The 25,549-nt window shown below is 44.2% G+C and overlaps 1 protein-coding gene across 1 annotated transcript; it reads right to left on the bottom strand.

Annotated features, from left to right (window-relative positions):
* Window positions 1-1,654: 1,654 nt before the first annotated feature.
* SFXN1 (sideroflexin 1) lies at window positions 1,655-25,268 on the bottom strand (the record flags this gene model as incomplete). Its single annotated transcript, XM_080698899.1, has 10 exons — window positions 1,655-1,751; window positions 4,305-4,352; window positions 5,294-5,343; window positions 10,156-10,205; window positions 13,046-13,173; window positions 14,536-14,621; window positions 15,162-15,237; window positions 16,389-16,487; window positions 21,505-21,675; window positions 25,105-25,268. The coding sequence occupies 10 exons, from the start codon at window positions 25,266-25,268 to the stop codon at window positions 1,655-1,657; spliced, it is 969 nt and encodes a 322-aa protein (XP_080555025.1).
* Window positions 25,269-25,549: the final 281 nt, after the last annotated feature.

Here is a 25,549-nt window from a genome sequence, read left to right as displayed (position 1 = left end):
TTCATTAAGTTTGACTTTTACAACTATGCTTTGGTCATTATCTTCTCAGTGTGTGTAAAATTTTGGTGGGTTTGCCAATCTTCCAAAGTCACTTAATTTTCACCAAAGGTTAACGTTCTGAAATGGAGCTACAATTTGCCTGGGGTGAGGGCTGAGAGTAGCTGAAGCTGGGGCAGGTCTCAAGGACGTTAGCTTCTTACTAAGGGTGCTCTTTGGGCACCGCATGGAGACCTGCCTTAAACCTCAGGCTTTTTGCTACCTTCTAGAGAGCAGCACTGATGGCCAAAGTCCATCCTACCTTAGAATGTTGTGAGAAGTCATTTTGCCTCAAATGGTTTGATGGCAAACCTAAATGAGAAGATTCTAGCAGTACGAAGGAAGGCTCAGGGCTTCAGACCCATTAATCCTTTCAGAGAAAAGAGAAACACAGACACAAGGCACACCATTTTTTCTTTATGAGGAAATTCAGTCTGGACACATTGTCAGGAAAAAGATCTGTTGAAATTAAATAGTTTCTAAGTTATTTTTCACTTCTGATTTACAATGATCTACACCTAATGAAACAACTAACTTGCATATGATGTTGAACCTCTATAAACTGAAAATATATGCTGTTCCATTAAATATACTGTATGTGAAATTAGAACAGTGATGTAAACAGTGGTACATGGATTCAATGTTTTCAAACAGGGTGGAATGTAATATATAACATTCAAGTAAAGTACACGGTGACAGATTTGCACATTATATTATCTTTGTTTCCTTCTGAAAGCCAAAGAGATTTAGTAGGAATGGCAAGAAAAGATATGCAGGGAGCGGGAACTATGGTCTCACTTCTAAAATAATCCATCCAATCAGATTCCTCACAGTCATCCAGCATTAGTATTGAATATACTTCTAAAATTTGACATTTGTAGATTTAAGTTACTTGCTTATCTGATTGAAATAACTGGATATAAAGTCAATAACTGCAAGGGAAGCTTAACACCTTTAAAAGAATATAAAACAATAAACTTAGATTCAACCAGGAGAATCCACCAACAACATGAGCGCATCTAAGTGCTGCAGCAGGGGAGGAAGGCAAGGCACCTGGCCTAAGGCGACTCCTCCAAAATCTTCACACCCTCTGTATGCCAGGCTCGCCCACCGCCCAGTCGGGAAGCAAGTGCCCTTAGTATTTAAAATAAATTTTTGTCATTAGTCTCAGAGTTTTTTGTTTTCCTGATTCACTGCTATGATTTCTTGGATTTGAAAGAGAAGTAGGAATGAAATTCAATACTTCAAATGGATTACCTTTGCACTGATTGATCATTAATAAATATTGACTGAGCATACACTAAGCACCTACTCTATGCCTAGCCGTGTTTTTAAAAACTTTTCATGATGGCTGGGATACTGAAAAATGGCAACTGTAAAAGCTACAGGAAGTATATTTCCATAAATCACAATGATTCAAATGTAAGGAAGCCAATAGGTGTCAGGCACCAGGCCGGCACCAGGCTGTCAGCAGCAGCTTTATTCTAAAAGGCTAACGTGGATCTTTGAAAGGTTTTCCTAACTGGGAGAACCCAGGGGGAACAGGATTTTCCTCACTGATATGGCTACACTGGGTCTGCAGTTGGTAGGATCAGTGGCCGAGGCTTCTCTCCGTACTTCACAATCCCTTGTTAAAGTACACGCGTTGTAATTCAGGATGGCTTTCTTGGATCTTGGCTTGCAACTCGGCCTCCAAGCTTGTCACTGACATGGAACTGGGATGAGGGAGAAAGGACAGGATTATCACGTGGGTGGCAGTGGGACCGAGGACCAGAGGTGTTGGGAGAGAACACAGGCCTGGAGTCCTGTGGCTGGTGGAGTGACAGTCCCATGAAAGCGATGCTTCAGTGGCTGAAAGATGCATGTCACTAACAACCAGAGAATGCACCTGAAGAACCCATACTTACCTGTGTGTGTACACTTAAGTGTGTGGACAGGATTTAACATAGTAGCTAAATCTGCAGGGGAGGTGAGAGACAGGCTGGGGCAACCGTAAAGATGTGGCCAGCTTGTAATACGGTATTCACTGGGCAGTAGATTCATGAATGCTCTTTTTTTTTTTTTTTTTTTTTTTGGGTGGTACTGGGGTTCCTGGAAACCTTTCTACTTCTGGGCTATACTCCCAGACCCATTTTTTAAAAAATATATATTTTATTTGGAGACGGGGTCTCTTAAGCCAACGAGGCTGGCTTCGAACCTACGGGATCCTCCTGTCTCTGCCTCCCAAGCACGGGGATTATAAGCGTGCGCCACCACGCCTGGCATGAATGCTCTTTTTAATGATTAAAATAAGTGAAATAAAAACAGATAAAATGGGGTCATGCCAGGACCAATGATGATAGTGTGTTATGAACCAAGGGAAATGACTGATCTCACTTTGCAAATGAGGAGCAAGAGACAAAAACAAGCAGAGAAAGAAATACACAGATAAAACCAGGACCAACGAATTTTCTTTTGAAACAGGATGAGACGAAAGGGCACTGGTTCCCCAAGGTAAAGCCATGTACTCCTGGAAAGCTTTGACCTTGCAATGCTCACCACTATAGTAAACTTGTTGTTTTGATACCTCAAATTTAAATGACACTTAAACACTGAAAAAAAAAATATTGCTTTTCTCATAGCACTCAAATCAAATTAAGACCTAGGAGTATGCTTCTTTATGAGGTTTTTTTTTTTTTTTTTTTTTTTTTTTTGGTGGGTCTGGGGATGGAACCCAGGGGCATTCGACCTTTGAGCTACACCCCCTGCCCTATTTTGTATTCTTTTTTTTGAAACAGGGTCTCACTAAGTTGCTGAAGGCCTCACTAAGTAGCTGAGGCTCTTTCTGAGGTTTTTAAGTCTAAAATCCTTTTAATCTCAAAATAACAGACACTGTATTTCTTAAGGGTTCATCTGGCATCAGTCTTTGGTATCAGTACTGTCTTCAGAACTTTACATACTCTATGCCCACGTCCCTGAGGGCCAGGGCAGCTGTGGTACACTGGCTTTCACACACCATCTACTGGGGGAGTGAGGAGCAACTCTTAGGTTAAATAGCCCTGACATTCTGGGGTTTGGACAACTCACTAAATCTGAGTACTTCTCTTTGGAAATGAGGAAGATTGTCTGCATGGGTTTTCCAAAACAGTTCCAGAACTGATAGCGCTGCCCTCTTTAAAGTAGCCTCTAGCCATCAAAGTTATGGATGGCTCTCTGTCCATAAGATCTAAACCTCTGCCAAGGAACGAGGGTTAGAGACAGAGCGAGAGTTAGAGCAGAGAAGAGGTGCTGTCTCTCTCTCAGATGGCGGGTCCTGGTAAAGCTTGTTCTAGAGTTCTAGAACAGGATGCCTCGTCCAGACCTCCTCTGAAAGGCTAGGGCATGAAAGACTGTGTGTTTGGAACCTGCTGGCACATGAAGTGAAGAACTCAGAGGCAAGGGGTGCAGTCACCCTAAAACAAAACCACAACCAACAAATCGCTGCTTCTTGGTGCATTGGTGTAGGATGAAGAGGGAGCTTGAGACCTCGGTTTGGACAGTGTTGACTTGGCAGCAGTCAGTTCTGTTTCCCATCAAAGCATAAGTTAAGCACAGCTTGTGATAAGAGACATGGACACAGGAAAGCTTTTAAGGAAAAAAATGAAGTGGAAAGAAGAGAGGCAAATATACCAACTATCAAAGCCAAGTGCACATCATTAGTACTCCAGGGGATGGATCTTAAATTCCATCATATCTGTATCAGAGATACACTTGACAATGGTCTGGATGGCCATGAGCCATGTTTACATTTCTATAAAAGCAGCTTTGCACCAGAGTTAACCTGACTCTTACCAAGAAACAAAGCATTTTCAAATTTAACCATAGAGGGTGTAGAGAGAGGCAGTGAGAGAGTTTTGAAGTCAGACAGATATGAATCTGATTTCTGCATCACCTCCTATGTGAGACCTCAGCTTCACTCTCTTTTTGAGCCTCAGCTTCCTTTCCAGTGAAATGGAATAACTGCGCCTGAGTCTTCAACTGGTTTTCAGGATTAAAACACTTGATCCTTCTCAAGGATGACAAACCGGGAGTGGTGGCGCATGCTTGTAATCCCAGCATTTGGGAGGCTGAGACCGGAGGATTGTGGTTCGTGGACAGCCTCAGCTACTTAGTGAGGCCCTCCACAACTTAGTCCTTGTTTCAAAATAAAGAATAAAAATAGGGCTGGGAGTGTAGGTCGGAGGTCGAATGCCCTGGTTCCATCCCTAGACCCCCCCCCACACACACACACACAAAAGACAAATACATACCTTTTCTGAGGAAACAGAGCACAGCACAGGGGTGTGGCAAACACCAAACTGACGAGAAAAAAAAAAAGACAAATAAGCATTTTTCAAATGGTCATTTTAGAAAATCTTTTTCTATTTTGCTTTCATAACAATCCCTTTTCTTTCTTTTTGAGCATTAGATTATCTTAGAAAATTATGTTGTATTTGTGTAAATATTACTGCCTAAGATTGCCAAAATAATGAAACAAAACAAACAAATGAATCCCCTCCCCCCAAAACTATCACCAACCAACTAAACAACAACCTAAAGAAGTAACAGGGTTTAAAGAGAATCACAGATCCTCAAATGTAGGTTTCTCTAAAGACAATTTACTTCTCTCTTAACTATCACTATCCCAAGTTCCCAATGTTCTGGGTTGGCCTCATTTTCAAACCTTCTGTCTCACAGTATTTACCTTTCCTTTCCTTGCTTTCACCTTTCATAGGCTGTGTGCTTATTTTTTGCTTTAGTTAATTATGTAATGCTATATCCATATATGAAGGTATTACTACCAATCTCACTAACATGTATGAGGAGGGGCAAGCGGGTGGAATGTGTGAAGAAACACATCAAGAGATGAGTGTGTGTGTATGTGTGTGTGTGTGTATACATGTTTGTATCACTCTGAATCTTACTATGGTGTATATTTCTGATGTATCAATAAAAGTGTATACATAAATATATATGCAAATATATAAACATGTTATGTTATATATAATATACAAATTATATATAATATAATGTAATATACATACAAATATATAAATATATAATGTATACATCCTCTTAAAGCAGAGCTATAAATTCAATGTCAGTAGAAAAAATTAATCACCTAAAAGCAATTTCTACACTAACTACCCTGGTTTGATCATCACATATTGTATATGTGTACTGAATTGTCAGACTACACTCCATAAATAAATATATGATTAAATAAAAATTAGTCCTAAAAAATGTCATTTCTACTCACCAGAAGCCCACTAATCCAACTTGTATGGGTGCACTCATCCACGGGAACCTCTGTGTTGGGAAATGAAAGACCATGAGTACTTTTTACACAGGCTCTCGGACAGTTTCTTCTGCTGACTAGCTGGAAGAAACCTCTTCATGCAACGTGGTTAGTAAACCTTGAGGCCGACACTGCATGTGCATTAGCCCTGGCCTCCTACAGCCTTTGACCTGCAGATGAACACACATGCAAAGACCAAGCGGCCTCAATCGTCTCCTTCCCGGCCCATGCACTCTGAGAGTGATAGACTGGAGGTAAATGAGTAGTGATCATGTAATTATGACTTACACCCTGGCCATGAAGGCAGGACAGCCCGATGCAGAGTTTGAAGACAAATGAACCTATACCCGAACCTCTGCCTTTTCAGTCAGTTCCTGATAGTGGGGAAAAGGTACCAGATCCCAGCACCTCTGGGCTTCAGTTTCCTTATAAGGATAAAGAAAGAGCATCCTAACACGTTCTTCAGAGTGTGTGGGTAAAGATGAGGCAAGTGCATCCATAAAACCCCTACCACAGTGCCTGAAGCGTGCTAGAGAACAGCAAACATTTACCAGCTCCACCCCGCCCCCCAACACCTTCTCTTTCTTGGTTTTAGTTGCTGTCGATATAGCTAAAACTATTTCTGTTGTATAATTCTTTGGCTAGTCACTTTTTCAAAATATAAGACAAATGCTGTTAGAGTTCTAGTTTTAAAAAAAGGAGTGGCACCACAATAAAAATATAAAGAGCAATGAGATATAGTTATCTAAATAAGGCCACAGAAATAGCTGCAACCAAGCTGTGAGTTGGTTGCAATGCAATCAGCCATCTTGGTTAGGAGTCAGCACACGCTGTTAGGAGATAACGTGCACGAGAGGCATACCCTGGTCCCCAAGGAGACTCCTCTGGTGAAAAGGACCATCAGGAGGATCAGTGAAAAGGGGGAGGGGTAGGGACTGAAGAGGAAGGGAGACATGTCATCAAGAGGAGTCTGATCCACCCAGGTTATGCAGAGAAGCCCCACCCCTAAAGACAGAAAGAAGAGGGAAATAAAGTTCCACATCGCTCAATGAAAAGAAGCATCCTCAGAAATGTGTCTGTAGGCAATTCTGTCTTTTTGTTACCATCACAGAGTGCACTCACACAGATCTAGATGGCTAAAGATCACTGGGTAGTGTGTTATGTGAACACCGTCATATATATGGTCCATCTTGGGCAACTGGCTGTTTGATGAAGGAGTTTCATAGGGAAATGACAAGTTCTTCCCAGATCTTCCTGGACATGTGACCCCTGGGCAGGCACACCAGCTTGGTGATGCCTTACAATCCTCCTAATGGGTTTCCTGGTAGCTCGTGTGGTTTTAACTTGAATTTCCCCAATGACTAGAAATACTGAGCTCATTAATATCTGTATATATTTGTATACCTATATATCTACACACATTTTCCCATTTTTTTTAAAAGACTGGATGGTCTTTTGAATGAGAGAATTCTTTTTACATTTTAGATACATGTCCTTTATCAAAGACTTGCTTTGCAACATTTTCCTCATAGTCTGTTTCTTGTCTTTTTATTCTCAGTATAGTTTTTTTTTTTTTTTTTTTTTTTGTACTGGGGATGAAACCCAGGGGCATTCTATCTCTGGAGTATACCCTCCAGCCCTATTTTTTATTCTTTTTTTTTTTTGAAACAGGGTCTCACTGAGTTGCAAAGGGCCTCACTAAGTAGCTGAGGCTGTGAACCATGATCCTCCCGTCTCAGTCTCCCAAATGCTGGGATTACAAGTGTGTACCACCATGCCCGGCTCTCAGTATAGTTTTTGAAGAAAAGAATTTTAAAATTTTGATTAAGTCCGGCTTCTTAATTTTTCTCAGATGGATTTATATTTTTGGTATTGTATTTAAGAAGAAATCTTTGCCTAAACCTATTGTTCTATTGTATTTTATTCTAGCAGTGTTTTGATTATAGACTTTCATGTTAGGTTCTGTGAACCACTGGGATTTAATTCTTGTTATGGCGGAGTCTGTCATGGCTGATACACTATTTACGTCCCAGCCAACCTAAAAATGCACAAGCTTCCCAAGAAACCATACTCTGTGTCCTGGGCAAGTTTCTGCAGGACACGTGCCCTGGGCTGGTCCTCTTGAGTGTCTGCCCAGTGACCTCAGCTGGGCAATGTAGCCGCCCTGTGTTCCCTGCTATAATGACCATGTGTCCTAACCTTCTGTCCCATGCCTTTCTTCTACCATGGTATCTGCTCCCTGGGAGGGGGCCTCACCTCCGCTTCTGTGGCTGGCCCCTCCCATACTGCCTGTAGACGACAGGCACTCAGCACAGGGCTGATGGGTAAATTCTGTCTATGAATGAAAAAGATGAATTCTACATTCATATCCAATTAGCACACAATCCTGAAAAGTGACTGAGGAGACTTCACAATCCATTTTTACTGAAGGGAATATAAAAGGACCCAAAGTAAAAGGCATGTACAAGATCCAGTACAGGATCAAAATGGTGTCAATTTTATTCCTAATGAAAGTGTGGGCAAGAAAGGCCTGAGTTTGAAGAGAAAGCAGGGGCTGTTCCCCAAGAAAACTATTTGTGGAAGCACCGGGATTTTAAGCAATGGGCTTTTTGGTCAGCTGCAAAAATGTCCACAATTTGCCTGGCCTGCCTGTAGGTGGCACCTTTTCCCAGTGGGAAAAGTGTGGGTCAGAGGATGAGTCAGGCTGAACGCTCCCCAAGCATTGTCATTCTTAAAAGCCAGGATGCTCAGCTAGTTTCATATTTACAGAGGACTGTGGTCATTTGCAAGGTACAAGCACTAATAAGTTATTCCTCATAAAGGACGCACACTGCCGGATCCTGGGCACTGCGCCAGAGGCTGGCCGTGTGGGCATCTTGCGTGGCTGAGGAGTTGAGCTCTGGGGCCTTGGTAAAGGGGCATGGTCTTGCTCACCTTTCCAAGCAGGATGTGAAAATGCTTTAAAAAAAAGGAAGGAATGTTTTTTGGTTTAAGCTGCTTTCTGTGTGTTTCAGTCATGGCTATATTATAAAGTAAGTCCAAAAGTCATCCCACATGGGTAAAATGTAGGATTTAACTAGGATAGCAACCCCAGGGTTGGGAATGACAGGTACACCTGGGATCTGCAGGGTGGGTGGGCAGGCAGGGACCAGGAGTATGTGAGGTACACACTGTCAAATTACTACTGAAGGGCAGGGTAACAAGCCAAGCTAAAAACCACCAGCTAAGATGAGAGTGGGGGGAACGAGGCATTTACTCATCCTTTTAATTATGTAAGAGGTTGGACAGTGTGGCCATTGCACCATTAGAAAGTTCATGTGAGGAAATGCCAGGGTATGCCTACAGCAATGGCCATCTGTCGTGGTGAGATAATTGGGCAATATGCTTATCTACGTCTCTGTCTAGCCTTTGTCACAGAGAGACTGGAGTAACTGCAGCAACCTTCCAACATGAAGACCCCAGCAACGCCACGACGTGGCTAAACTGAGGGAATGAAGTACTGACCTCACTGTGTGGGTCTTCCTTGACAGCATGACTGGAGGTAAAGTAAGGCTTCTAGCAGTTGAAACAAGGCTCTGTATGTATATAAAATTACCAATTCCTGTGTCAAAGATATAGATGGGGAGACTGACGGAGGGGTGGGACCTGGAGGGAAGTCCTTTAAGAGGAAAAAAAAAATGTAAGTGCCACCTAAATATCCTGGTGGTGCCAGGACAGTTGGTCTGGCAACCAAGATGGCCTTAAGGACAACTGGGCAGGAGGTACTGGGCAAAGAGATTATCCATGTCCCAGGCAGGACAGAACAGGAAGAGCCAGATATCATCCTGGTACTCAGAGGGGCATGTGATTTAAATCTTTACTACTTACTATTGGTTGACCACATGTAACTGTGTGTGTGAAGGGTAGAGACCACAGATAAGAGAGGACTAACGTACCAATAGATTTACTGCTTTAATATATATGCAGCTGTTTTATATTTTTATTTAATCTTGTGATTGAGGCTTTCAGAACCCACAGGAGAAGGAAGGGGACACAGAAGGCTTTGGGGGGGGGGGCTTCCTGCAGGGACCATGGACTCCCTCTGGGAGCATTCCAAAGAGCAAAAGGACAGATTTACAGATTTGCAGGGTACTTAGGATTCGACTCCTCACTGACTTCATCTCAAAGTTTTTGGTCTGGGAGCAATATCCTTTCTCTAAAGCTTTACAGCACCACTTTGCTGTAATGGTCGTGTTGCTAAGTCTCAAGGCAGCTCCTTCCCCTCAAGGGACCTGCCATGTTCACAATATACCTGGAGCAATGGCAGATCTCACCATGTCAGTTTCTGAACGCTGCAGGAGCCAAATGACTCACCCTATCCTGCTGTAGGCTACTTGCTGTAGGGATCAGATAGCAAAACTACCTAGTGTTCATCGTGGAACCTACAAAATGCAGTCTGGAAAGGATGCACACAGTGTGCTGAGACATCTTGGTTACAATTGCACTGTGCAATATTCTCAGACCTTCAGGGGAGAAAGTTTGCTGATTAATGCACTATTAGCTAGGACCACTAATGAACAATATTTTTTCCCCATTTCTGATACCATATATAGTGACCTGTGAACATATTCTAAGTTCACACCATCTTTTCCTTTTATTGAGCTAGAATACCACAGATGACAGGGTACAGCATCAAGTTATAGCCTCTCAACAGTAGTAGTCTTCATTTACCAGAGCTTTCCCAGAAGATGACCTTCCGATTCTGTACTCACTGTTCACATTGTACAGTGTGGAGGCTAAAGAGGACTGAGGACGGAGCAGATGACAACAAAGCCAGGGCTTACCTTCAAAAATGCTTTCTTTTCCAAAGTGTTCATGATAAACGGAGGGATGGCTGGAAGAAAAGACAGAGCCACTTAAACCTTTGTTTAACATCTATTTTCAGCTTACTTTTCCCCCAACGATTTGATAGAAGGCTTCTGTCACTTTTAGGCTATTTTTACGCTAACTAAGTGAAAACTATTTGTAGCAATTCTTTATTAAATTTATCTGTCACAACATACTGTATACGTGTATTAGATTATCAGCGTCTCATAACTCTGTCTGGCTAAACTAATAATAAGTAAGGTTTAAGAAATAAATTTATTGAATTGAAAACTGTTCCCATCCTCCAGATGTTTTGCAAAAACAATGTTTGGTGCTGGTCAGAGAGGTTTATAATCGCGAGCAGAATTCTACATTTCACTTTAGGTGAGCAACAGTACCAATATCAGGAACTTTTCTCCATACTGAAAGAACAAAGTCAACCTTCCTTGGGCATCCATCGCACATGGAAGACACTATAGGGATCCTGCCTTGAACCAGGCAGAAGCTGCTTCCGTGTACATTAGACCACCTGGATGGCCCACTGGTGATCTTGGGAAGGCTAGTGTTCTGACTTCTCTGAGCCTCAGTTCTCTGTTTTCCTATTTATGATACAGGGGGGCTTATGCTAAACCAGATGTGATGTGTAGTTGGGATAATGCATGTGACTAACTCACTTAACTAACTCACAACTTTCATCAGACTTAACTGCCCAATCAGCACTTTCATATGCCATTGCCCTTACATGTTTCATCGGAACATAAGGGTTGGGTCTCTTCTCTGGGGACTAAACTAGCCAAGTTACTGGAAATGAAGTCCAAGAGGCAGATGACACTTCAAAATGGGAAAGACCTAAACCAAAAGCCAACTCAGGGCAGAAGTTGGAGTTGCAACACTATTTTCAACTGATGTGGAAATCGGGGTCGGGGTGGGTTCCACAGCCTCCTCTTGGGTAGTGACAAACAGGCTGATCCTAGACTGGCAGACAGCCTGTCTCAGAGCTGTGGCTTCCTGGACCACCCATAGAACACACGGGCAACCCCCTACAAGGGAATCAAGGGGTTCCGTTGTGAAATCAGATAATGCTCATCTTCCCCAATGAGCTGGAAAGCAAATACAGTTGTCCCTTGTCCCTCAGTACCCAAGGGGAACTGGTTCTAGAACTCCTATGAATAACCAAATCCTGGATGTGCAAATCTCCCATAGTATTTGTAGTATAATGCACATTCTTCTAAATCAAACATTCTAATGACTGGTTTGTTTATTCTCTGCAAAGAGCACTACAGCTCCCAGGCCCCTGATTTCAGTAAGTCTGAGAACCATCTCTAGGCCTCTTTTCTAAAGGTAGCATTAAGCAGCCTAATGGGTGGATCAGAGCTGTGAAACCCAATGCAGATTTCATTTCTTGCCATGTTGATTTCAAACTCCATAGGAAAACTGATTCGTCACTCAGCAGGCCTTATTAATAGCCCTTCTAAGCATTCTAATTTGCTCTATTCCATGGGCCTCCAATGAATATAAAAGAATCTTCAGAGGAAATTTATTTCTCCCCAAGGATTTTTGGAAATTTCAAGATTTATTTTTTGTGGTACTGGGGACTGAGCCCAGAGGCATTCTACATTTGAGCTACACCACTAGCTCTATTTTATTTTTATTTTGAAACAGGGCCTTGCTAGGTTAATGAGAATTTCATTACTTGCTGAGGCTGTCCTCAAACCTATGATCCTCCTGTCTCAGTCTCCCAGATACTGGAATTACAAGTGTGTGCCACCATACCCAGCTTTTAAAATTCAAGTTGTATAAAGATCAAATTTCTTCTCTTCAAATGCTCCTCACCTGCTCTGCCTGGCCCTGGTCCAACCAGCCATCATCTCTGGCCTGGAGTGCTGAGCGGCCTCCTGATCAGCGCCCACCCGGCATTTTGCAATCCCCACAGTCCATTCTCAACCCAGGGCACAGTCATGCAGCTAACATGGAAACAGGATCGTGGCAGTCCTATGCTCCAAGCCCCGTGTAGCTTCCTATACCCCAGCCACCTCAGCAGCCCCTCAGGTTCTCTGGGGCCTTTTGACGCCCTGATTCCTGCTTTCTCCATTCTGCCCCTCTCTCCACTCCCCTGTTCCCTGGGACCCCTCATCACAAGAGGCAAGCTCCCACCCTCTCAAGCTCCTTGATACTCCTCTACCAGAACATCATCCCTGACAACTGCTTGGCCCCTCCCTCATCTCTACCCCATCCTCCCCTGGCTGCTCACCTCCTTCCACTGCAACACGCCCTCTTAGCCCTTATCATCATGTTGCACCCAGGTTAAGCATCCCTAATTGAAATACACAAAATGCTCCAAAATCCAAAGCTTTGTGAGCACAGAAATGATGCCACAAAGTGAGAATCCCATACTAGACTTCTGGGACAGATTAGTCAAAATGCAGGCACGTGACAGAGTTGGTAGCAACCCAGGGAGAAAGGACCCTCCCAACTTCATTCAGCTACAATGCTAAGACTTCACTTCATGCACAAAACTAGTAAAAAGATTGCATAAAATTATCTCTAGGCCTTGTGCATTTGGTGCATGTGAAACAAATTTTATGTTTAGACTAGGGTCTCATCCCCAACATAGTTTATTATTTACATGCAAATTTCCCCAAATATAAGGCCCTAAATATGAAATATATTCCTAAATCTGAAATACATTTGGTTCCAGGCATTTCAGAAAAAAGGATACTCAACCTGAATATATATTTTATTTACACTCTCGCCAGAAGGTAATTTTCACTAAGGGGAGTGATATTTTGTTGTTGCTGTTTAGTGACACATTAAGCAAGTTGAGCCTGTACTTATGGGATGGAGGAATGGATGAGAAGTCCCACTAACCCATGCCGGGGGCCGCCATGAGGATCCTGGAGATGACCACTTGTGTGATGGCTTGCTTGGCAGCGTTGGCCGATTCACCCAAGCGGTTCCCGTTTTCATCGGTGACAGGAATGCCAACTTTGAGTTCCCTGTAAGAACATGCAAGGAGGGTTTGCAGGTGCCTTCCTGTGGTGCCTTGAAATAGCACCACGTGGGGTGAGATCGAGTCCCACTCCACCCAGATGCCCACTCAGTGTCACTCTGGCACTGACAGGGATATTTTTAAGTACCACAAGCAAGTTCAGTTCCCTTCTGGTAGACACAAAAGTCAAATGACACTAGTAGACTTTTAAAAAAGGGTGGGCCTTTTGCAATAACAATGATTTTTTGGGGGTAGATATGCTAACTTCTATGCTCACGTACAAATATGTGCAATCTTCTCACTCAGAAATAGATATGACACATAGCATTCTTAAGTCAGCTAAATGTACTGACATAGAAAGAGAAGCCAAAACACAGCCCTATTAAAGATTTATTTATTTGCTTGTTTGCTTTTTTTTTTTTTTTGTGGTACTTGGGATTGGGCCCAGGGGCATTCTATTTCCCAGCTACACCAAGTCCTTTTTATTTTATTATTATTATTTTTTGTAGTACTGGGGATGGAATCCAAGGGCATTCTACCTCTGAGCTACACCCCTAGCTTGATTTTTTAAAATTTTTTAATTTGAAACAGGGTCTTACTGAGTTGCAAGGGATCTCACTAATTAGCTGAGGTTGGCCGCAAACCAAGATCCTCCTGTCTCAGCCTCGCGAATGCTGGGATCACAAGTGTGTGCCACCATGCCTGGCTTATTTTGTTATTTTTTTAAACAAGGTCTTATAATGTTGCTGAAGATCTCTCCACATTGCTAAGGCTAGCCTCGAACCTGCAACCCTCCTGTCTCAGCCTCCCAAGTACACGTATTACAGGCATGTACCACCACACCTGGCTCTTATTGGATATTTATCAACTGTAATTTCTAACACTGCAAGTATAATTGCTATTGTTACTGTTTCTTTATTGTGATCGATTCCAAAATGCTTTAACATGTTCTTTCTGGCTTCCTTTAATATTTGCCAATTCTAAACAAGTCCTTTCATAGCTATACATTATTATTACTTTAGGCTCCAAAAGAAAAATCCTAGGAGGAAAGAGGAGCCTGTTTTGGAGAATAAACTTTCTATGCACAGATCTTCCCTGTGTAGACACTCCATGCAAGCTGGAGACGTATCTTTGGAGCTCTCATTACACAGAGTGGACTATGTTACACTCACCAGCCTGCTTCCACAAGGAGTACTCAATGCCCCATCCTTGCCTCCAAGCCAGAATTATTTTTAAGCAAATCCCAGATCTCATATAATTTCATCTTTACATGTGAAAATAAATTTCAGAACATTTCAACCAGGCCCATTATCAGAAGAGAGTCTTCTGCCAAGAACAAGTCCTTGTTAGGCGTGAAGGTCCATCTTACCTTTGCCTCATTAACGGAATATTAATGCAATTAGCAGCAGCAACAGCAGCGAAGGGGACGAAGCGTCCTATCAAGGGCGACACATGCTGCAGGAAAGATAATTGGAAGCATTATCTCACTCTGCCTGGGGACTGAGTGGAAATACCCATTGCGTCTTCAAACTGCTACCGAGTCCTGGTCATATAGAAACAGGCCAGGAGGACTTTCAAACACGTTTGCTAGTGGTGTTTTTATGTTCCCAGCATGAGCATATCAGGAAAATACACACTTCCAAGACATTTTGACAGCTTAGTGTGGTCGAAAGCACATGGGCTTTGAAGTCCCAGTCTTGAGTTCAGATGCTGGCTCCTCCACCAGTCTCAGGAGGCTGCTAGGATGTGGTGGGGGCGACATTCAGCATTTAATATACAGAGCCAGGCACAGGCTGAGGTCTTGGCTGACGTTACTGGTGACAAGCCTTTTCAAACGCATTGGAAGATATAATTAAAGTATGCAGCTTTATAGATAAGGGCTGTAATCTGAAAGCCATATGATTGGAATGCTTTTGATAAATAACAGAGGAACTCGGAGCCAGACAGCTGACAATACATGAAGAAGCCCCGCCATGGAAATACAAATCTGAATACCTTGGTTAGCGCATTCAGTCCTAAAGCTGTTGCCACAGCACCAGTCGTTGCAGACACATAAGCTGTCCCCAACTCGCTGAAAAATAAAGGGATGCTGTGTAAGTGGTGAGAGCTGTGGGAAAACTCTGGCACATTACTTGAAGAAATATGGGGGAAATAGAAGAATATGAAATAGAGTCACAAAATAGCATTTATTATCACTCTGTAAGTAGAGAAATCAGCCTCCCAAGTACTGGGATTACAGGTGTGTACCACCATGCCTGGCTTCAATGCTGCCATTCTTAAAAATTTTATCTCACTGTATCAACATACCCAAAGGCTCATCTTCAAAACAGAATTAAGTGCCAGGCGCGGTGGCACACGCTTGCAATCCCAGCACTTGGGAGGCTGAGACAGGAGGATCACAGGTTTGTGGCCAACCTCAGCTACTTAGTTAGGCACTCCACAACTCATTGAGACCCTGTTTCAAAAATAAAGAAAAAATAGGGCTGGGGGCATAGATTGAAGGTAGGATGCCCCTGGATTCCACCCTTAGTACCGCAAAAAAATAAAGGAAAAGTGCCAGCAATGTTCTCCCAATTGTGATAAATACCACTGGGCTGCAGATGTGAATCTCTTTCACTCCTCTGATGATAGTAGAATAGAAGTTGGGGCTGTCAAAGGCAATATTCAATGATAACAAGGGAAATGCTTTTCTTTCAAGTGTTATACAAGTTATACTAACATTTTTGTTTCATCAATCTCTAGCTCATCTGGATTTTTCTTTTACAGGAGGCACATCTGTGAACTCGCTGCTTTCTCTTGGGCTCCAAGATGAACCACTTTAGATACAGAGCAGGTCTAGAAGCCACACCACCGTTATCTCTCCTTGACTCCTCGGAACCATACTCTCAACTGCCCTACTTTGGTGCTGGTAGCTCTGACTCCAGCAGCCGGAAAGCGAGTATAGATCTTCATCTGCCAGAGCCAGAGCTGAGAGCGCCCTGGCTATGTCCTGCAGAGGTGCTCACAGCACAAATAAAGCCTGAGAAGAATCATGTCTTGATATAGAGGGAGAGAAAGAAAACACTTGGCTTCAAAAGAAGCTACATAGTATTCAGCCCATATTCCCTAAAGTATCCTAACAAAAACAATTTGCACCAAGGCATTTGTTGAACTGGAGAGAATTGCTACTTAATCAAAGGAGTGCTAGAGAAGCCAGGAGGACATTAAGCCTTGCAGCCTTACTTGATGGTAAGAGGAGCATCTCCGCTTCTGTTGGTGTAATTGACGACTGCATTGAAGGACTGGTTAATCCACTGCCAGAAAAGCACCGCCGGGGTGGTCCTGAAACAGACGATCCCATCACTCACCCACTGCCACTCCTGGCCTGCTGCTGTGCAATGGAAACTGGCGGGTAGCCACCGTGGAGGGGTGTGGAGAGGGCCAAGGCTGGCCAGGCTGTGTGTGTGGCCACAGGCTTAGTGCCCGAGACACTGGGAAGACTTATCTTCTCTGACCATCAGTTTCCTGTCACAAAGCTCAGAGGGTTATGACAATGATGTGAGTCAAAGTCTGTAGAGGGCTGGCAGAGCAGATCCTCAATGGCAGGTCTCTTCTCTTAGGCAAAAAGGAGCCATTTATAGGCAAAGCAGTCCTGGCCTCTCTTAACCACGTTCCTATATGTCAATGCATGATGGTTTATATGTCTACCTAAACATATATCTTTGCTTATGCCTATATTTATGTAAATAGATGAAAAAGATAATTTGAAGCCGGGTGTGGTGGCACACGCTTGTAATCCCAGCATTTGGGAGGCGGAGACAGGAGAATTGCGGTTCGCAGACAGCCTCAGCTACTTTGTGAAGCCCTTGGCAACTCGGTGAGATCCTGTTTCAGAAAAATAGAGCTTGGGAGCTTGGAGATAGAATGCCCCTGGGTTCCATCTCTAGTACCACAAAAAAAAAAAAAAAAAAAAAAAGAAAGAAAGAAAGAAAGAAAGAAAGAAAGAAAGGGAGAATTTGCTTGCAGACTTTCTTTATTTCATTTTCTTCTGGATCTAAGAATTAGGGAAAACTTCTACCTCCTTTGAACAACAAAGAAGATGGTACTTAGCATAGGAAAAAGGAAAATGGGCCTTCAAATAAAATCAAGTATTTAAAGCCATCACACCAAACCTACTGCTTGGTAGAGTATTATATATATATATATACACACACACACAAAGTAGGACTAAAAGTAAAATACTTCTCCCCACCCCCCTATAACTATATCTCTATTTTTAATTATTTAAAATCTTATTTTTATTAAACAGGTCTGTAGGGTATAACATGATGCTTGAGATTTTCATGGAACAATTAAATCAAACTCATTAATATACCCACCACCTCAAAGATGAACATTTATTAACATCTAAAATTAACTTTAATTTTAGTAAAAGTATTTATGTACAAAATTATTTTGGGGGAAAAAGACATGAAGTAGAAGGAAGACTACCAGAGAAGAGCAAGGGTTGAGGGAGGGCAATGGGGGTGGAGATGGTCATAGTATGAGGGAGGGCAATGGGGGTGGAGATGGTCATAGTATGAGGGAGGGGAATGGGGGTGGAGATGGTCATAGTATGAAGAAGGGCAGTTGGGGTGGAGATGGTCATAGTATGAGGGAGGGCAGTGGGGGGTGGAGATGGTCATAGTATGAGGGAGGGCAGTGGGGGGTGGAGATGGTCATAGTATGAGGGAGGGCAGTGGGGGGTGGAGATGGCCATAGTATGAGGGAGGGCAGTGGGGGTGGAGATGGTCATAGTATGAGGAAGGGCAGTGGGGGGTGGAGATGGTCATAGTATGAGGGAGGGCAGTGGGGGGTAGAGATGGTCATAGTATGAGGGAGGGCAGTCGGGGTGGAGATGGTCATAGTATGAGGGAGGGGAATGTGGGTGGAGATGGTCATAGTATGAGGGAGGGCAGTGGGGGTGGAGATGGTCATAGTATGATGGAGGGCAATGGGGGTGGAGATGGTCATAGTATGAGGGAGGGGAATGTGGGTGGAGATGGTCATAGTATGAGGGAGGGCAGTGGGGGTGGAGATGGTCATAGTATGATGGAGGACAATGGGGGTGGAGATGGTCATAGTATGAGGGAGGGCAGTGGGGGGTGGAGATGGTCATAGTATGACGGAGGGTGATGGGGATGGAAATGGTCATAGTATGAGGGAGGGCAGTGGGGGGTGGAGATGGTCATAGTATGAGGGAGGGGAATGTGGGTGGAGATGGTCATAGTATGAGGGAGGGCAGTGGGGGGTGGAGATGGTCATAGTATGAGGGAGGGCAGTGGGGGGTGGAGATGGCCATAGTATGAGGGAGGGCAGTGGGGGTGGAGATGGTCATAGTATGAGGGAGGGCAGTGGGGGTGGAGATGGTCATAGTATGAGGGAGTGCAGTGGGGGTGGAGATGGTCATAGTATGAAGAAGGGCAGTTGGGGTAGAGATGGTCATAGTATGAGGGAGGGCAGTGGGGGGTGGAGATGGTCATAGTATGAGGGAGGGCAGTGGGGGGTGGAGATGGTCATAGTATGAGGGAGGGCAGTGGGGGTGGAGATGGCCATAGTATGAGGGAGGGCAGTGGGGGTGGAGATGGTCATAGTATGAGGAAGGGCAGTGGGGGGTGGAGATGGTCATAATATGAGGGAGGGCAGTGGGGGGTAGAGATGGTCATAGTATGAGGGAGGGCAGTCGGGGTGGAGATGGTCATAGTATGAGGGAGGGGAATGTGGGTGGAGATGGTCATAGTATGAGGGAGGGCAGTGGGGGTGGAGATGGTCATAGTATGATGGAGGGCAATGGGGGTGGAGATGGTCATAGCATGAGGGAGGGGAATGTGGGTGGAGATGGTCATAGTATGAGGGAGGGCAGTGGGGGTGGAGATGGTCATAGTATGATGGAGGGCAATGGGGGTGGAGATGGTCATAGTATGAGGGAGGGCAGTGGGGGGTGGAGATGGTCATAGTATGACGGAGGGCGATGGGGATGGAAATGGTCATAGTATGAGGGAGGGCAGTGGGGGGTGGAGATGGTCATAGTATGAGGGAGGGGAATGTGGGTGGAGATGGTCATAGTATGAGGGAGGGCAGTGGGGGTGGAGATGGTCATAGTATGAGGGAGGGAAGTGGGGGGTGGAGATGGTCATAGTATGACGGAGGGCGATGGGGATGGAAATGGTCATAGTATGAGGGAGGGCAGTGGGGGGTGGAGATGGTCATAGTATGAGGGAGGGCAGTGGGGGGTGGAGATGGTCATAGTATGATGGAGGGCGATGGGGGGTGGAGATGGTCATAGTATGAGGGAGGGCAGTGGGGGGTGGAGATGGTCATAGTATGAGGGAGGGGAATGTGGGTGGAGATGGTCATAGTATGAGGGAGGGCAGTGGGGGGTGGAGATGGTCATAGTATGAGGGAGGGCAGTGGGGGGTGGAGATGGCCATAGTATGAGGGAGGGCAGTGGGGGTGGAGATGGTCATAGTATGAGGGAGGGCAGTGGGGGGTGGAGATGGTCATAGTATGAGGGAGGGGAATGTGGGTGGAGATGGTCATAGTATGAGGGAGGGCAGTGGGGGTTGAGATGGTCATAGTATGATGGAGGGCAATGGGGGTGGAGATGGTCATAGTATGAGGGAGGGCAGTGGGGGGTGGAGATGGTCATAGTATGACGGAGGGCGATGGGGATGGAAATGGTCATAGTATGAGGGAGGGCAGTGGGGGGTGGAGATGGTCATAGTATGAGGGAGGGGAATGTGGGTGGAGATGGTCATAGTATGAGGGAGGGCAGTGGGGGTGGAGATGGTCATAGTATGAGGGAGGGAAGTGGGGGGTGGAGATGGTCATAGTATGACGGAGGGCGATGGGGATGGAAATGGTCATAGTATGAGGGAGGGCAGTGGGGGGTGGAGATGGTCATAGTATGAGGGAGGGCAGTGGGGGGTGGAGATGGTCATAGTATGATGGAGGGCGATGGGGGGTGGAGATGGTCTTAGTATGAGGGAGGGCAGTGGGGGGTGGAGATGGTCATAGTATGAGGGAGGGGAATGTGGGTGGAGATGGTCATAGTATGAGGGAGGGCAGTGGGGGGGTGGAGATGGTCATAGTATGAGGGAGGGCAGTGGGGGGTGGAGATGGCCATAGTATGAGGGAGGGCAGTGGGGGTGGAGATGGTCATAGTATGAGGGAGGGCAGTGGGGGGTGGAGATGGCCATAGTATGAGGGAGGGCAGTGGGGGTGGAGATGGTCATAGTATGAAGAAGGGCAGTTGGGGTGGAGATGGTCATAGTATGATGGAGGGCAGTGGGGGGTGGAGATGGTCATAGTATGAGGGAGGGCAGTGGGGGGTGGAGATGGTCATAGTATGAGGGAGGGCAGTGGGGGTGGAGATGGCCATAGTATGAGGGAGGGCAGTGGGGGTGGAGATGGTCATAGTATGAGGAAGGGCAGTGGGGGGTGGAGATGGTCATAATATGAGGGAGGGCAGTGGGGGGTAGAGATGGTCATAGTATGAGGGAGGGCAGTCGGGGTGGAGATGGTCATAGTATGAGGGAGGGGAATGTGGGTGGAGATGGTCATAGTATGAGGGAGGGCAGAGGGGGTGGAGATGGTCATAGTATGATGGAGGGCAATGGGGGTGGAGATGGTCATAGTATGAGGGAGGGGAATGTGGGTGGAGATGGTCATAGTATGAGGGAGGGCAGTGGGGGTTGAGATGGTCATAGTATGATGGAGGGCAATGGGGGTGGAGATGGTCATAGTATGAGGGAGGGCAGTGGGGGGTGGAGATGGTCATAGTATGACGGAGGGCGATGGGGATGGAAATGGTCATAGTATGAGGGAGGGCAGTGGGGGGTGGAGATGGTCATAGTATGAGGGAGGGGAATGTGGGTGGAGATGGTCATAGTATGAGGGAGGGCAGTGGGGGTGGAGATGGTCATAGTATGAGGGAGGGAAGTGGGGGGTGGAGATGGTCATAGTATGATGGAGGGCGATGGGGATGGAAATGGTCATAGTATGAGGGAGGGCAGTGGGGGGTGGAGATGGTCATAGTATGAGGGAGGGCAGTGGGGGGTGGAGATGGTCATAGTATGATGGAGGGCGATGGGGGTGGAGATGGTCATAGTATGAGGGAGGGCAGTGGGGGGTGGAGATGGCCATAGTATGAGGGAGGGCAGTCGGGGTGGAGATGGCCATAGTACGCTAGGCATATACAGGAACCTGCCACAGTAAAACTCGTTATTCTGTATTAGTAAAATGCACTACTAAGGATGTAGGGGCTTGGAGTTTCTAGGCTCTCTAACCAGCCAGCTGTCGTTACCCATCCATGGCTGACCTGTAGAATGTCATCATACAGCCTGTGATGGTCATGTTCATCGGGACCTGAGCTGACATCCTTCCTATCAAAATCATCTTCTCACCAGTGTCAGGGTGAAAGGCCGAGTCGTAGACGTACTTTGCTCTCCACAGCTCATTTTCTGTAAGACCTGGAGGAACAACTCCTTGTCTAGGAAAACGACAGGAAATGACAAGGTCACTGTTCATCCCGGATATTTTACAGGTTCCCTAGAGATAAGCAGCTACAAGGTGTTGTTGAGTTTACACTTGCCTGAAACAGCTGTGCCCACATGGGAGTGAGAGCTGTTACCTATAATCAAGAGCAATGTATCCTTATCCCTAGTTTGTGTTTGTTTACTTAAGTATTTTGGGTGCTGGAAATTGAACACGGTTTGTGTATGCTAAGCATGCACTCAATGGCTGAGCTGTACCACTCATCTCTGACAGTAAAAAAAAAATAAAAATAAAAAATAAAATAATAAATAAATAAATTAATTAAAGCAGCCAGGCCTGGTGGCACAGGCTTGTAATCCCAGCATTTGGGAGGCTGAGACAAGAGGATCCGAGTTCACAGCCAGCCTCAGATACTTAATGAGGCCCTTTGCAATTCAGTGAGACTCTGTTTCAAAATAAAAAAATAAAAATTAGGGCTGGGGTGTAGCTCAGTGGTAGAATGCCCCTGGATTCCATCCCCAGTACAGGGGAAAAAAAAAAAAAAGTGTAGTTTGAAGCCAGGCAGAGTGGCAAATGCCTATAATCCCAGTACTTGGAAAGCTGAGATAGGATCTCAGATTCAAAGCCAGCCTCAGCAACTTAGCAAGGCTCCTAGAAACTTAATGAGACCCTGCTTCCAAATTAAAAAAAAAAAAAAAATTGGTATGGGATGTAGCTTGGAGGTAAAATTCCTAGCACCACACTTCAAAAAAAAAATATATATATAGCTTCAACTTTTCTAACTCTACAATATTTTTAACTTATTAGACAAAAGCTATATCAATCAAAAATATTGATTTATTTTTAAACTCATAGTTTGGAAACTTAGATGAACTTTTAGTATAAAATGAAAGTGTTAGGTACATCATTTATAATTTCCCCACTCTTAAAAAAAAATTTGCCATACATCTTAATGTGGTACAGGATGGTAGAGGCACACATGCACACATCCATCACTCATTTAGCCTTTCCCCAACTCCTCCCTCCTTCCCCTCCCTCATTCTCATGTTCTGCTTAATGACTAACTTGGGAATATTTGTGAACATATATCATGTGCATTAGGGAGTTTCCCTCTTCCCCTCTCCCTTCACTGGTCACTGTCTGAATTTTAGAAAATATAGAAATCCATTAGAGCAATTAAGATCACTCCAGCTTTACCTACACTTCACCACTGGTAATATTTTGGTGGATACATTTTCAGTCTCACTTCTCAAGTCTATATAGACTGGGTTTATTTAAAGGCCAGACCTTCTGCCTAATAGGAGTTTTTTTTTTAATTCAATCATATTCTGAAGATATTTTTCTGTCTTCAGATAGTCTTTTAAATCACCTATACTGGGTGGAATAGTGTTCCACATACATTTGTATCAACCCAGAAGAGTAGGATATGATTGTATTTGAAAACAGAGTCTCTGCAGATGCAACTAGCCAAGATGAACTGCACTGGTTTACAGTGGTTGCTAAACCCATGATCTCCTTGCAAAATGGCTGTTTTAACACAAAGAAGAAAGCTACATGGTGGTGCATGTAGAGTTGTGCCTACAAGCCAAGGGACACCGGAGCCTCTGGCAGAACCACAGAGGAGGCAAGGAAGGACTCTCCCCAGAGTCTTCAGAGCGGGTGCAGCCAGGCTGACACCTGGATATCAGACTTCCAGCTTCGAGAACGGGAGAGAATGAATTTTTGTTGTTTTAAGCCTCTCACTTGGTGATAACTTGTTATGGCAGTGTTAGGATCAAATACATCATCATTCTTATGATTAAATATAGTCAGCTTTGGTAGCACATGCTTGTAATTCCAGTACTGGGGAGGCTGGTACAGGAGCGAGGCCCTCTACAACTTAGTGAGACCTTGCTTAAACATTATTTCCCAGCTGGCTGATCTTCATCAATGGCGACTGAGTACTGGGCTTGCTTTTTAGACCTTCTGCTGTGTTTGCTCTCCCAGACATCAACATCCATTCTTTAAATTTGGTTGTCCATTTTAATTTTAGTAGAGCAACTATTGCTCACTCTATTCTTTAAAATAAAGCAGAACAAAGAATGCCTCGGTTATACTCATTAGTTTCCTCTCCCAAAAAAACTTTTCAATTGTTTTATAAATTTTATAGGTAATCATAATGTACTTGGACTGAAATTGTATTATCTTCCTTCCTGTCCAGCCTGCCTACCTAGCTCTCATTACTCAAAACCTTCTTCTGATAACTCCTAGTGGCCTTATAACTGCCACACATGGCAGGGACCTTGTGCTCAGGTATTTTATGTTTTTTATCTAATTAATACAAATAAAATATTCGTGAATTGATTGCTGCTGGTATATAGAAAACCACCAATTTTTTTGTGTGTATATAAGCAGCCCCCTCATCATTGAGAATAGTATCACTTGCATGTGTGTACACAAAAAGAAAAGTCTCGTCTTCAATATCTCTACATCATAAGAGTGTCTCACTGCAATCTTTACAGGGATGTATTCTCTTGGATAGTAATAGATTTTATGGGGATAAAAGGAAGGGAATTGGTTCTAACACCACCCCACAGTGAACCTCAAGTCCCTTGTATAAAATTGTGTAGCACTTGCATAAAATGTATTCACATTCTCTAGTATACTTTAAATTGTCTCTAGATGACTTATAATTCCCACCATAACACAAATGCTATGTAAGTAGTAGCTATACTATAGTGTTTAGGCAAAAAATGATAAATAAGTAGTAGCTATACTCTAGTGTTTAGGTGATAATGATAAGAAAACAAGGTCTGCACACATTCAGTACAGACACAGGTTTTTGTTTTTAAATTTTCTCATCTGCAGTTGTGGCTGTGAAACCAATGTGTATAGGGGATGCCTGTGTTGGTAGCATCCTCCCTAAGCTCAAGCCCAGGCTTGGCCCTATCTCTGATGGAGTGCATCCCAAATCTACAGATCCTGAACTCTCACCAGCATCTTTCTCAACTGAATGCCTATCTTTAGTTTTATTAACTGGGGCTGTATTTCAGAAGCAACCACCCTACCCTTAATTATACTTATTTGTATAATGCTATTTCTGTCCAGAGAAAGAAGTCACAGGGTAGCTATGAAAGAAGGGTGTGGCTGTATTCGAGAAGAGAAAGGAGACTTTGTGGGGGGTCTCATAGATTGGTACTTACAGGAGGAGGGATGAGTGTCTCATTTTCAGGTTCCTGTGAACCTGGATATCTGTATTAAGGGTCGACAACGGGAATACAACAGGTCTTTCTGCTTTATTTTATTTACTTGTAAAGAGGATTCCATTGCAAGAAAAAAAAGATTGCTGTAAAACCACTGAGTGAAGGCTTAAAAATATCAGACTACCATGATAAGCTATTCATACATTTAGCAAAAAAAAACCAAACATAATCATTAGTGTTACCTGTAATCATGTACGATTTTTCTTGCCTTCTCTAGTTGTTCGTTTGTTAACAGAATATTCCTGGGGTCGGTGACAGTGAAGAAATGATTGGCTCGCCCAACAAAAGTGCTCTGGTCCCATCGGGGCTCCCTGATATTAATGTGTGGCGGAACTTCCCCAGACATCGTCCCGGACTGCAGAGACAAAGGACAGGTGCAGGGAAGGCCACACGGTCACTACCCACCAAAAATTCCAGCCACTCTCGGCTTTCAAGTACAGATTCAGATGCACTTTCTATTTGTAAAAATAACTTGCTGTAAATGGCAGAGGGATGTCTAACCCAAACCTATTGTGGCCACAAATCTCAATGCATCTTAACCACATTTCAATAACTTCCACACATGGTCCTTTTTATAAATACAGAGTATGTCATCATCTCTCACTTGTTGAAAAGCTACAGAATACT

Source organism: Muscardinus avellanarius (genome assembly GCF_963383645.1).
Source record: "Muscardinus avellanarius genome assembly, chromosome: 7".
Taxonomy (NCBI): Eukaryota; Metazoa; Chordata; class Mammalia; order Rodentia; family Gliridae; genus Muscardinus; species Muscardinus avellanarius.
The sequence above is the reverse complement of the archived record's forward strand: the minus strand, read 5'-3'. Positions and strand labels throughout refer to the sequence as shown.